The 13127-nt window shown below is 39.2% G+C and overlaps 2 protein-coding genes across 3 annotated transcripts in view; one reads left to right on the top strand and one right to left on the bottom strand.

Annotated features, from left to right (window-relative positions):
- The window catches only part of dom (domino), a 485316-nt gene extending 478713 nt beyond the window's left edge, over positions 1 to 6603 (bottom strand). Inside the window, exons 1-2 of the mRNA XM_067154429.2 lie at positions 6408 to 6603; positions 5822 to 6059 (exon numbers count right to left, since the gene is read on the bottom strand). Of these exons, the coding sequence (XP_067010530.2) occupies positions 5822 to 6007 (186 nt within the window). The 5' untranslated portion in view covers positions 6008 to 6059; positions 6408 to 6603. The remainder of the gene's footprint in view (positions 1 to 5821; positions 6060 to 6407) is intronic.
- Positions 6604 to 6775: 172 nt separating this feature from the next.
- Rad51D (Rad51 recombinase D) overlaps positions 6776 to 13127 on the top strand; it is a 41213-nt gene continuing 34861 nt past the window's right edge. Inside the window, exons 1-2 of one of the 2 annotated variants that reach the window (XM_067154432.2) lie at positions 6776 to 7039; positions 7167 to 7285. In XM_067154432.2, the coding sequence (XP_067010533.2) occupies positions 6896 to 7039; positions 7167 to 7285 (263 nt within the window). In that variant the 5' untranslated portion in view covers positions 6776 to 6895. The remainder of the gene's footprint in view (positions 7040 to 7166; positions 7286 to 13127) is intronic. The other variant, XM_068229516.1, reaches the window with a different exon arrangement.

Below are 13127 nucleotides of genomic sequence, written 5' to 3'. Positions count from 1 at the left end.
CTTTGCAACCATAACATGTGGGCTTATGCCCCCAGATCCCCTTTACTTGGTCATAGTCCAATAGTTTTGTCACTAGCCAGAATCATAAATTAATTCAGCCACAGAATGATCTTAATTCCTAAGTAAACAGGTTGGCAATATTGTTGACTGCCTGACCAAATCCTCCACAAGAAGTAAACAAACAAGATTCATTCTGTGTGTAGCTAAATGTGGCGAATATTGAGTGGCAAGGCGTAAACTATTAATTCATTTTCAATATTACCAAACTTATTGCGTGCTAGGAACATTTTCTAGAGATCATAAACTATGTTTTACATGTACTGGTCTTAATTTTCCCTCTGGTGGGCTCGATGACCCCCCACCCTCCTTGGAGTTCTAGGCTTATGCACCACAATTTGAAACAGATCATATAGATCAAAGCTTTTGCAAACTCTGCATGAAAAACACCCGGATGATTGTCTGGAATCTGGCAAAAGGTATCTCATTAAACATAAAGCTAATAATAATCTTTTGGAAAGCATTCAATGGACCGATGAAGCCTCATACATGCTGGAACAGCCAAGTAAACTGGCGCAGTTGCATTTAGCATACTACCAAAAATCTCCAAGTTTTTTTTTAGCAGACTTAAAACATTCCTAGTGGCTCTGCTGTGGAAGTGTAAAGTATTGAGACTTTTAAATGATGCAATTAACAGTTGAAGCTAACTAGACAGTCTTGCTGCCTGCCTCTCACCTGGAGGCCCAGGGTTCAAATCCCAACCAGGTCCGGTATTATTACCTAAGATATGAGGGCTAGTTCTAGGTCCGCTAAGCCTTCATGATTACTGTTAATTGAGGAACTAACAGCGAGATGGCAACCCAGGTCTAAAGAGCCAGGAATAATGGCCAAGACTTCTTAATCTGCAGGCGATCAGGCTGAGCAGCAGTTGCTTGGTAGCCCAAGGCACATTAGGACTGTAATTTGGTTTGAAAGGGTTTTTAGGATTATAATTATAACCATTTCATTGTGATGTTTAGCCAAAATGCTTATAGTTTTAGTTCGTTCCTCCATTTTCCATACTGAACTTTTCTTTTACCGGGGTCCTTCACTCCAAAAATGGAGAATCAAGGTTCCACTGCATTATTTGACAAAACATGTAACAGGCAGACACATGTATTAAAGACAAAACATGTAACAGGCAGACACATGTATTAAAATCCAAGTTCTTATTAGGTTGACAGTATGTTATTCATACACAAATTGCATGAGCTTATAAGTGATTCCACTGTAGGCTACATACTGTATATACAAGTTATGAGAAAATGTTTTAACCAAGTGAGTTGGCTAAGTAGTGAGGGGTGTGCAGCTGTAAGCTTGCATCCGGGAGGTAGTGGGTTCGAACCCCACTGCCGGCAGCCCTGAAGATGGTCTTCCATCATTTCCCATTTTCACACCAGGCTAATGCTGGGGCTGTACATAAGGCCGTGGCCGCTTCCTTCCCATTCCTAAGGCTTTCCTATCCCATCGTCTCCATAAGATCTATGTTGGTGCAACGTAAAGCAAACTTGTAGAAAAAATGTTTTATTTACAACAGAGGACAACGCTAGTTCACAAATTATTCGGTAACACTGCATGGAAAGAAGTGTCTCGGACATTGGGCTTTCTTAACCATGAGGTGACGACGGGTGATTCACAGCGATAGTAATAAGTCAGCCCTTTTTTTTATTGCATAAGCGTTTCTGATGTTTATTTCTTCGGTATATACTGCATAGTTCAGTGAGACAGGAGGCTTCAACATACGGTGGCCAGATGGGTTATCTTTAAGGGGACCTTTGACACATGGGCCAAAAGGTAATTTATTTTTTTAATTTTTTCTTGTAAATGAAAGAGGAGACTTCTCTGAATCAGAATATACATGGTTTGTATAGTTTATGCTTCGCTGCAAGTTCTTTAAATGGCATTTAAAGTCACCCGTGCAATTGGCACGCCTCTTATAAAAGCCATGAATATTGAAATAAACTTAATTCTCCACAATTACATTTCTACATGGACTGTCTTTGTGCTCCTACTCGTCAGGGCGTCACGGAGCAGGCCTTCGAAGCGAAACAGCACACCCCTCATTGCCGAGCTGTGGCTTATGGTGTAGCTAAAGCAATTAAGCCTATTATAGGGATCTTGCAAAATTTTCTTTGCCCTCAAAGTTTCTGCGTGGCAAAATGCAAAATCCGAAGGAAAGTTTTTACAATGTTACGTCATAATATAAGAACGTTTGCCAAAAAAAGCTACATTGGCTTCAAAATAATATACTTTGGTGCAATAGACATTATGAATCGTTTTAATGAAGGTGCCAGCAGTAGACAAAGTTATGGACTCAACTGCGAATCAAGAGCGGATATAACATGGCCATGTTCTCGCCTACTGTCCATTTGGCTCACTGCTTAGGAATACTCGCCATCACACACTTCACGATCTTATTGCAGAGGCCTTTCACGATAACGGATGGGAAATAAATAAGTTAACTGCTTAGATGAAAATGGTAGCACGAGAAGAGTAATATCCTAGCCAATAATAAACTGAGAGATTGTTCTGTAATACTGGACCCAACAGTGCGGCTAGAATCAGACGAACAACAGCCACACAATCTGCACTCTGAAAAGCAGGCAATTTATGTTCCAGTATCAAATTTCATCAAGGAAAAATATTGTAAACTCCATCACCATGTAAGGATTGTCCGTGTGTGCAAGAGGTACCATACTTGGGATGATGGCCGAGCTGTGGATGAGGTTTGTCCTCAAGGGAGGTTTGTCCCCAAGGAAAGCTACCTAGCCACAATTGCATAGGCGGCTGTGCATGGGTTTGTACTTCTTTTAAGGAACAATTTATATTCTTTAAAAACATAAAAATCTTACAATACAGTGTCTTATAGCAAACACGCTGAGGGTCAGTTTCTGAATATAAAGGATTATATACTTTTTTTTTTTTTGCTAGGGGCTTTACGTCGCACCGACACAGATAGGTCTTATGGTGACGATGGGATAGGAAAGGCCTAGGAGTTGGAAGGAAGCGGCCGTGGCCTTAATTAAGGTACAGCCCCAGCATTTGCCTAGTGTGAAAATGGGAAACCAGGGAGAACCATCTTCAGGGCTGCCGATAGTGGGATTCGAACCTACTATCTCCCGGATGCAAGCTCACAGTCGCGCGCGATTATATACTTTACCATCATCCTTTGGAATTAAGGGTTCATCAGCGAAATAAAAAAATGTGAAGTTAGCGTGTGAAAATATTATTATTATTATTAACAGAAAAGTGCACGAATGTGCATAGTATAATATCTAATCTATTTTTGGTTGCATGATGTGAGAGATTTTGTATGCTTGTGGCATTTGGAAGTGAAGTCTCATAATTTCCTGCAGAGCTTGTACATGAATCTTGCACCCAGTTGATGAAAATACAATTTCTCACAGAATTTATGTCATGACCCGTTCAAGCCAGTCGTGTGATAGCAATCCATAGTTCCTTGTTTGGTCCCTACCAACCTGTGTTCATCATGGTGTCCGTGGCTTAGAAAATCTCATATATTTCCACTCTTTTTCTTTCTTTGTGTTAAAGGATCCTGTATGTGCTCGACAGTAGCAAAGTATTTTTGATGCCCTCAAAAAAAAAAAAAAAAAAAAGTTCTTGTTCCAATTCATACACCTATCACAATCGTGTCACTATTACTTCAGAAATCTTGCCTTTATCAATTCTACGGTATTACTCCAGCCTGGCTGTCATCTTATTTGTAATGTTATATTAAGTGGAAATAAACAAAATCTTACTTGGAGAGCATCCAAGAGGAGAGATGTGTTCAATGCAATGTCCAGGAACCCACCATCCCACCCGAAGAAGTACATTTATTTTTATAACCTAATGAAGACTGTTACACGACATTTTCATTTCTTAAGTAGCTACTTGCATTCCTATTGGCCAATGTGAAGTGGCACGTGATCTCGTTCCCGTCAATAATGTTAATCATAATCAGTTACCAACCCCGACCAATGCTCTTGTCTAGGTCCTATCCTAACCATCCGCATGGCAAGAACCAGTCCAGACCAATTGTTTCCACACAAAAGTACAGGCCTAGGGCCGCTTCGTGGCTTCTAACCTGGGGGCGTCCTTTCCTTGTCCGCACGGCAAGAACCACTCCAGACCAATGGTCTTGTCCAGGTCCTATCCTAACCGTCCGCATGGCAAGAACCGGTCCAGACCAATCGTATTTCCACACTAAAGGGCCACTTTGCGGCTTCTAACCTGGGAGCTTACGCACCCCCAGCCCCTTCGCTTGTCCCTCCAGCTATCAACGCACCACTCACTCATTAGTTCCTAAGTACGGTCGTCAGCACTGAGCACCGACTGACAACGTCCTTCCCAAGAAGGCTGTAAGTGTGTAAACAAACGATAATCGTTCCGCAGGTGGGGAAGTCGAACGACAGACGTTGCGCGGGTGCAAAAAATCGTGACAGCTGGGCTGGAGTAATAATGACTCTGTAGATAAGATTATTAAGCAATGATGTAATTATTATGGAATCAGCAATGACCTTTACAAGACATGTCAATACACCGGGCATCATCCATCGCACAGCAAGCCGAACCGCTTAGGATCCCCATTAAAACCAAAATAATACTGGGCGTTCCTCATTTTAAACTTGGCAACCTTCGTCTGTCAAGTACAACCTCACAGTACATAAATTATATAGAGCAAAAGCTAGGCCATTAAAATGCCTATCAGAGACTATAAACCTCCCTCACAAGCCTAGTGTAAAAACCTGTAATTGGAGTGAATATCAAAATGAAAAATATTGTTAACCCCCTCAAACTACCAATTACACCACAAGTACACAACAGAGCAAAGCAAAACTGCGTTGCTTATACACAATAAACTCATTAAATCTCAAATCAAAACTTAAAATGTTCCCTCCTTAATAACTGTTATTAGATTCATCAACATCTTATGTCTGCTATAGAGTCACATTATGGGTATTAAAGATGGCATACTTTTTAACTGAACTATATGAATACACACACCACAACTGCTGACAGGCTTAAGCTAATAATTTTATCCCTTTAAATTATTCACGATTTATCCACTTTTCTGACTTTGCATTCAACACCATTAAAAGAAATTAACTGAACAAAAACTAGGCGATTTACAGGCCGTAATGCATTACGTATGACAGGCGAGAAAGCAAGCAGTCCCAAAAATACCATTTTGTGTTAACAAAGAGTATGGCAAAGACTATCATTTATAGCTAGAACAAGGAAGAGATACAATAATACCTAAATCCTGTGAAACTGCCAATGATCTTTTGAGGAATTTAGGTGCCAGAATCTCACCTTGAAATAACTTCAATGTGCTCATTAGTGTACTAATATTTGCATGCACTAAAGCACCCTTAAATGTTGACCAACCCTGTCCAGATTCGATGCTGAAACCTCCCAACACCAGAGTGTAACAAGACTAAGCAACACAGGGCACGAGAAAGTAGGTAAAAAAAAAAAGCTGAACAATATGAAGTCAAATCAATTCCAATCACCACATATTAGAATATAAGTAGGTGACCAATAAAGCGAATTAAATTCATGAAAAGACTGAAATTTAAAATAAAGTTATTAAAAAGTAACAAGCAAAGTATAACGTTGGCAATAATACCACACTCGAAAGGAAACAATTTTACACACCATTAGCATTCATTAGGATTTCACACTACGAAAATAAGCAAACATAAGATAAAGTTATCATAGCGAAAGCACGTGTAGATAACGTCATCTACAACTATTACATCAATTAATTGTAAGCACTCACTTGGGTTAAACCAGGAACACTGACTTGTGAAGTTATCACAAATTGCTGTCCTCTTGCAGTTAAAAGATTCACATTCTGAGTGCCTGTTGCAGTTAATACTTGTTGTAATCTTACAGTTTGTCCAGCAGCCACGTTCAGAGCTTGCGGGGACGGATGCGAGCCCGTCCCTGCGTGATGATCGCTCATCTTCTAACACACTATCGAAATACGCAAGACGATATAGAAGAAAATTCAGTCCCTAGCATCAATAAAAAGCTAAGTAAAAATTTTATTATACGCATGTAAACCTGTGAAAATACTCCAGAAACCTTTCTCCATTTATTATACGACTGTATTCAATTAAAATTTTGAATATCTACATAACCTTGTGTCTAAACAAATCGCGGGACAAAATACGTTAAATAAACATAAAAACAAACTAGTATATATACAGCAATCCCTTTCTACGTCATATAAGTGAATATATTGGCTCAAAATAAAAATTCATCATATATTACAAAAATTGTGTATTTCCTGAAACACAAAGGAAATTCCACATACATTGCCTTCCGCCATATTGGCATTTATAGCCGACCAGCAAACTTACCATTATGTTATCACAAAATTTTACCGCGAAGCCTACCCATCCATATTCAATTCATACATATTATTGATCAGTAAAATATAAGTAGTTATTAGGTACCTAACGTAACTTTCAAGTTACAAACTATATCTACCGTTTTTAACGACATTTTAGCGTTTTACAACAACGACGCTACACCCGATTCCAACATGGCGACGAATTCTCACAAGATACGAATGAGAAACCTTCGTTTTTCTTTTTTTGGTATATGGATTTGTAGGTTGTATTGCCCCTAGAGGCGCTATGAGAGTGGTTGCAGCCAACATTAGAATGTTAAATGGTAACGTCAAAGAGTAGCCTGACATTTATACGTTGTGCATCATGGTCAACAAGCGGGAAATTGATGTGACGGATGAGAATATACTATACGTAGTATCAAAGTGATTGTGACATCGTAATACTGTACTTTAAATGAGAATTTTTAATAATGAATATATAATTGCCATTTAAATATGGCAAAGCTGTGTTCCCAAATATCTATACATTTAACAGAAAATGTTCTCGAAATGTTACATAAGAGAAAGATATTTACTGTACTCGATTTTTTACACGAAGATCCGGAGAAATTGGTGTATATTTCGAAGCTACCGTATAAGGTAACATCCTGACCTTTCGTTTTTTTTTTTTTGTTTGTTTTTTTCTCTCCTCATCTTTTAAGCCATCCCAGTGTGCGAATTTGTGTCACGTTAGCATAGGCTATTTACATCTGTTTGTTTGTTTCAGGAAATTTTGCAAATAAGGCATACCATCATTGCGAATACATCAGCATTTCCTCAAAAAGGTATTAATGTCTATAATGATCTTGTCACGAATTCTGCCCTAATTGCAACTGGAATTCAAAGGTAAAATATTTCAATATTCGTACTAGAGAGAAGTAGGTTATTAAAAAAAAAAAAAAAGTCTTCTTGACAGAAGTGCGACAGGCTTCGGCCGCCGGCACAATTCCTATCCTCGCCGCTAGATGGGGGCTTCATTTATTTCATTCCTGACCCGGTTAAATGACTGGAAACAGGCTGTGGGTTTTTTCTCTTCTTGACAGGTTATGTTTTAAATGTTCTAAGGGGTTTCTTCTCTGTCCTTCAAATTATTCAAACATTTCAACCTATCCAGAGGGCAAAGTAGGATAATCAGCCATATTATTGCCCCACTGAGTAGCCCACACAGTGGAACGCTGGTTTTCTGGGCCCAAGTTAACATGTTCAATCTGGTGCGGGTCAACTTTTCTTCAACTTGACTCAATACAGCATATTGTCTCTTAACATCACATGGCCAAAATACAGACTGTGTTATAACTTGCATCAAGGCATACATGTACCGGTAAATCTGTAAACTCTATTTATATTGATTGCCATAAAACAATCACCACAACCACCGCTTGCATTGCATCATGACGATCTGTTACGAGGTACAACTTGCTACCTGCATAACAACGGTTGAAACACTGGCCACATTGCTTGCCAGTTTGAGTTGTATGTGTAACCAGTTTTAGCAAGAAGATACTGAAATGTATGCATTTTCTTTTAAAATATTTTCCATTATTTATTGTAGCTCCATGGTTTTCCATTTTCACACCAGGTAAATGCTGGGGCTGTACCTTAATTAACCCAGATAAACCTGAAACTTATTTTTCACAGATTAATTTATTTTCTCTCAAAATTTTTTCAATGGAGTTACCTAAACACGACTGTAAAACAGTCGTTCGGTCATTCAAAGGCTTCTCTGTGAAATAAATGGTGTCCTGTATATAGGACGGTAGACTTCAGAGAAGAACATTACATTTTTAATCATGTAACATAAAATTATAATTATTGACAAATTATCAGAGAATCGCATAAATCACACAATCAAATAAAAGTTATCAAGCATTGCACCTATTCCTTTGTTTGATACACCGTAAAACACTTGACAATGCAAACCAACATTACACTTTCTACACCGTTTTGTCGTCTTCTGGTGACAATATCAACATCTTGTTTGAGATTCTTAAGGGATGATCAAAAAGTTCTAGCCAGTCATACCTAGAACCATTGTGCTCCATTCATGATGGTTTACTTGAGCACTTATTTGTTTCTAAGATGTATGTATGTTGGTTATTCAGTCCGGAGGCTGGTTTGAACCTCCACAGCTCCGCCGACAGCTGTCATAGATAGCCTAGGTGTTACCGAAGAGGCATACTAGGGATATGAGGAGTGCTGGGACTGTACCTTAATTTAGGCTACGGTCACTTCCAACTCCTAGGCCTTTCCTATCCCATCGTCGCCATAAGACCTATCTGTGTCGGTGAGATGTAAAGCCACTAACAAAAAAAAATAAAGTTTTGTAATAAAATGTAACAGATATCGTTTTAGAACTAATTTCTTTGTATTATCCTACTGTCCTTTATATAGGATCTTGTTACCTTCCAATCAGAACACAATGTGCACAATAGTGTCAGCACTTACATTGCTGGAACTCTCACAAACAAGAACAAAACACCATAACAAGGGTATGAAGACAACAGTCACTCGCTGGAGAATTGTTGAACTAGACTAGACTACCAAAACATATACTGTTCTATATATAGGACAGTAGGATTGTCTGGGTGTACCAGAGTACCTTATCAGGAAGATCCAAATGCTATATATTAATTGCAAAAGCTGTGTCAGTATTGTTGATGGTCACTCTGAATGGTTCCATACAACCAAAGGAGTACAACACGGAAGTGCCTTATCACCTCTGCTATTCATAGCAGTTATGGATACCATTTTAAAGGAACTAAAAGGAAAAGGTAATAAAGATCTTCAGGCTCTGGTGTTTGCAGACGATGTGGCAATATGGGATGAAACAGAGGAGGGAGTGCAAAATAATCTGAATGCATGGTGTAAGTTTCATGATTATGAAATGAAATTGAACACATCAAAAACAGTAGCATTGAAAATCACCCGACATAGTACAGAATGCAACATAAACATACAGGACCACAAAGTTGTAGTAGTGCACCAATTCAGATATTTAGGAAGCGTAATAGCTAGTTATAATAGAGCTGAGATAGAAATAACAGAGTAACCAAAGGCTCTAACTTTTAGGCCGCCTGTAAAATGAGATGCAGGTGCTGAGGTGACGCAGGGTGACTCGCAGTGAGTCTTTTGCGAACCACAGAAATAACTGGACCCGCGCATGTTACGGCGCAGGGTGACGTGACACAGTTGGTGACCCTGTGGACCGCAGTCTCCTGCAAGACTCACGGTGATTTTTGTTGTTCATATTGTGTTTTGTAGTTTCGTGGTAAGCTGCGTCCTGGAACTGCGATCCAGATTGTGACGATTGTTTCCGTGACTCACTCTGCTGTGAAGAATTCGACGTGAGTCACCCTGCGTCACCTCACAGACCTGCGTCTCATTTTGTGGCCGCCCTTACAGTATCGTTAAACACCTACTATGGGATGAGAAGTTCCCACAAAGAACAAAAATGATCCTGTACAAGTCATACTTCATTCCCATCCTTACATATTCTCTGGAAACCTGCACACTAACATCAAAAGATTGTAGTAGGATTCAAGCCTGTGAAATGAAATTTCTTAGAACTGCCCTACGATATAACCTAGGTCTAAATGAATCGATGAAGGAAAGACTTAGGACACCTAGACTTAAATGGTCACGGCCACTTCCTTCTGACTCCTAGGCCTTTCCTATCCCATCGTCACCATAAGATCTATCTGTGCCATTGCGACCTAAAGTAATTGTAACAACAACCTTTGTTGTAGCTCTCTTGTTAATATATTATGTTTGAGATGTTCTAATGTGGAAGAATTTCTCCTTTACATGCTGTCTTTAAATGTACTCAAATGAGAAAAATCACAACGGTTCTCATTGAGAATTCAGAGGGCAATGATCTAATGTTACAATTACAAATTAAGTAATGACATTTTTCTTTAAATTAAACTGAGATTCTACTGTATTTCTATGTACTGATTTCAGATTTCTCACACTGTTTGTTGTAACACCTAAGTTTTTTTAGAACCATGTATAGTACGCGAACCTTTTCTCGAGCCCAAGTTCCCATTCAGCACTATGGAGCTCATTTACAGGTTTCCGGCTCCATGGCTAATTGGTTAGCGTGCTGGCCTTTGGTCACAGGGGTCCCGGGTTCGATTCCCGGCAGGGTCAGGAATTTTAACCTTAATTGGTTAATTTCTCTGGCACGGGGGCTGGGTGTATGTGCCGTCTTCATCATCATTTCATCCTCATCACGATGCGCAGGTCGCCTACGGGCATCAAATCAAAAGACCTGCATCTGGCGAGCCGAACTTCTCGGACACTCCCGGCACTAAAAGCCCTACGCTTTTTCATTTCACAGGTTTCCAGTTAGCATATTCAGCCAGGCAAACAAAACAAGAAGGATACCACAATTTTATGGTACTTAGCCTAATAGTTACTTAAATAAATAACCTAAGTTTGACAAACACTGTTCTTTTCTGAAGTATGGTCCTCATTGACAGTAGAACATTTCACGATGCCTCTGAATATATCTTGTGCTTCATGATGTTACCGTGTATTTTGTGACACTGAATCTACACATGTGAATTGTGAAATATAAGTTATGTACATAGATCTAACTCAATGTTTTTTTATTACCAGTATTTATACACTTATTTATTTTTGTTGTGTTTATCACATCATAAAACTATGTTCATAACCCAAGTTTGTTTTGATTCATTCATGATTATTATTCCCTGACGTCACAGAGAAAATCTAACACTTCTTTGGTATATTTTGGAACTAAAGTTGACAAGGACAAGTTTCTGATACTTGGAAAGCAATGCCCTTCAAAAACTTAATGTTATGGAGAGAACATATTACTAATTGCTACTTTTGTTTAACTAAGATAGATGGACATAATTGAACTTCGAAACATGCTATAATTTATCCCAGTCTTCCTTCAGTTCAAAGACCTATAAATCATGGTTATACATTAGATGAACAGGAACTAAGCAGTGTTGAAACATTGGTCCAAATTCTTCAAAACCAAATATACTTCATAGAATTTCCCAATAAGACTTAAAATAATTTAGTGAGAGGCCTGAATCTTGAAGTCGTGCAGAATTGTTGAGGTCTCGTCTTCTGGGATGAAATTTATTGCAATAAGGTGTTAACGTGTCATTTTGAAAGCAGTAGCGATGCTGACACATCTGTTTTCTATTAGTAATGATTTAACTTATTGTAATAACTTAGTCTCCTTTCAAGAGCTAGGAAGCCGCCATAATCCTAAAAAGTGGAGACGCATTTTAGATTCATGTAAGGTTAATTTAAAAGAAGTATGTAGGCAAGTCAATAAGTATCTGTAATTTTGCTCTAATTGTCTTTAGGTTGGATCTATGGCATTGTGTGCTCACCAGCCGCTAGATGGTACCGTTGTCTATTTCTGTAGTAGGATTCAGCGTTATTAGATCAGTACAGATTGCACTGTTCTGACATAAAGATTGCCACGCCACTCTCTGTTTGCAGCAAGGAAGAACAGCGTTCCGTGATCAGTTTTGTGTGGTCTGAGGGTGTACCAGGTGCAGAAATTCATAGAAGACTTTCAGCACAATGCGCAGACAATGTTTTGCCACAGCACAGTATTTACCAGTAGATTGAACAGTTCAAAAGAGATCGCACGATCGTGAAGGATGAGGAAAGATCCTGGCATCCATCTGCAGCCGTAATTAATGCCAGTATTGAACAGGTGCGTAATATGATCCTGAATAACAGATGAGTCACTGTTGATGACGTGGCAAAGCATCTGCACATTAGCCATGGTTCTGCATATGAAATAATGCATAACAGATTTAACTTTCACAAAGTCTGTTCGAGATGGGTTCCAAACCAACTCGATGAAAAGCAGAAGTGTGATCATATTAGAATCTGTCAGCACCTACTGGACTGTCATACTAATGAAGGTGAAACGCTTCTGAAACGGATTATCACTGAAGATGAAACATGGATTCACCACTTCGAACCAGAGAGCAAACACCAGAGCATGGAATGGAAGCATCCTAGATCCCCAGTCAAAAAGAAATTCAAGAGTCAACCTTCTGCACGAAAGGTGATGCTCACAGAGTTTTGGGACTCTCAAGGGCCAATCCTGGAACATTACCAGGAAAAGGGACGAAACAGTGAACATTACAGTGTATGCTGGTAAACAAGCCGAAACCTGCAGTTTGCAACAAACGCAGAGGTCAATTGTTGGAAGGAGTTCTTTTGTTGCATGACAATGCGTGTACACATACTGCCACCCACACCGCTCAAACCATAGCCGACTACAGTTACAAACCAGAGTCTTGTAAGTTTGGCAATGTCCAGTGGAGGCCAAGGCGAAAGCGCAGGATCTATCCATGTATGTTGATGTTTAGTGAACTTCGTCTCGTGTTTTGTTAAATTTTTCACGGAGATAGGTTCCAGTAAATATAACAAGATAAGTGATATAATAAGCTTAAGTAGAGCCTATTATCAAAAAAATGTGAAAGCTAAGCAGGGCTGAGTAGCTTGGACTGTAGAGCTGGCTTTCTAAGCCCAGCTCAGTCCGGTGGTATTTGAAGGTGCTCAAATACGTCAGCCTCGTGTCTGTAGATTTACTGGCACATTAAAGAACTCCTCCGGGACAAAATTCCGGCATCTTAGCATCTCCCAAAAATCATAAAAATAGTTAGTGGGTTGTTAAATCAAT

The sequence above is a fragment of the Anabrus simplex genome, chromosome 10 (genome assembly GCF_040414725.1).
Source record: "Anabrus simplex isolate iqAnaSimp1 chromosome 10, ASM4041472v1, whole genome shotgun sequence".
Classification (NCBI taxonomy): Eukaryota; Metazoa; Arthropoda; class Insecta; order Orthoptera; family Tettigoniidae; genus Anabrus; species Anabrus simplex.
Note: the sequence above shows the minus strand (reverse complement) of the source record. Positions and strands in the feature narration are given on the sequence as shown.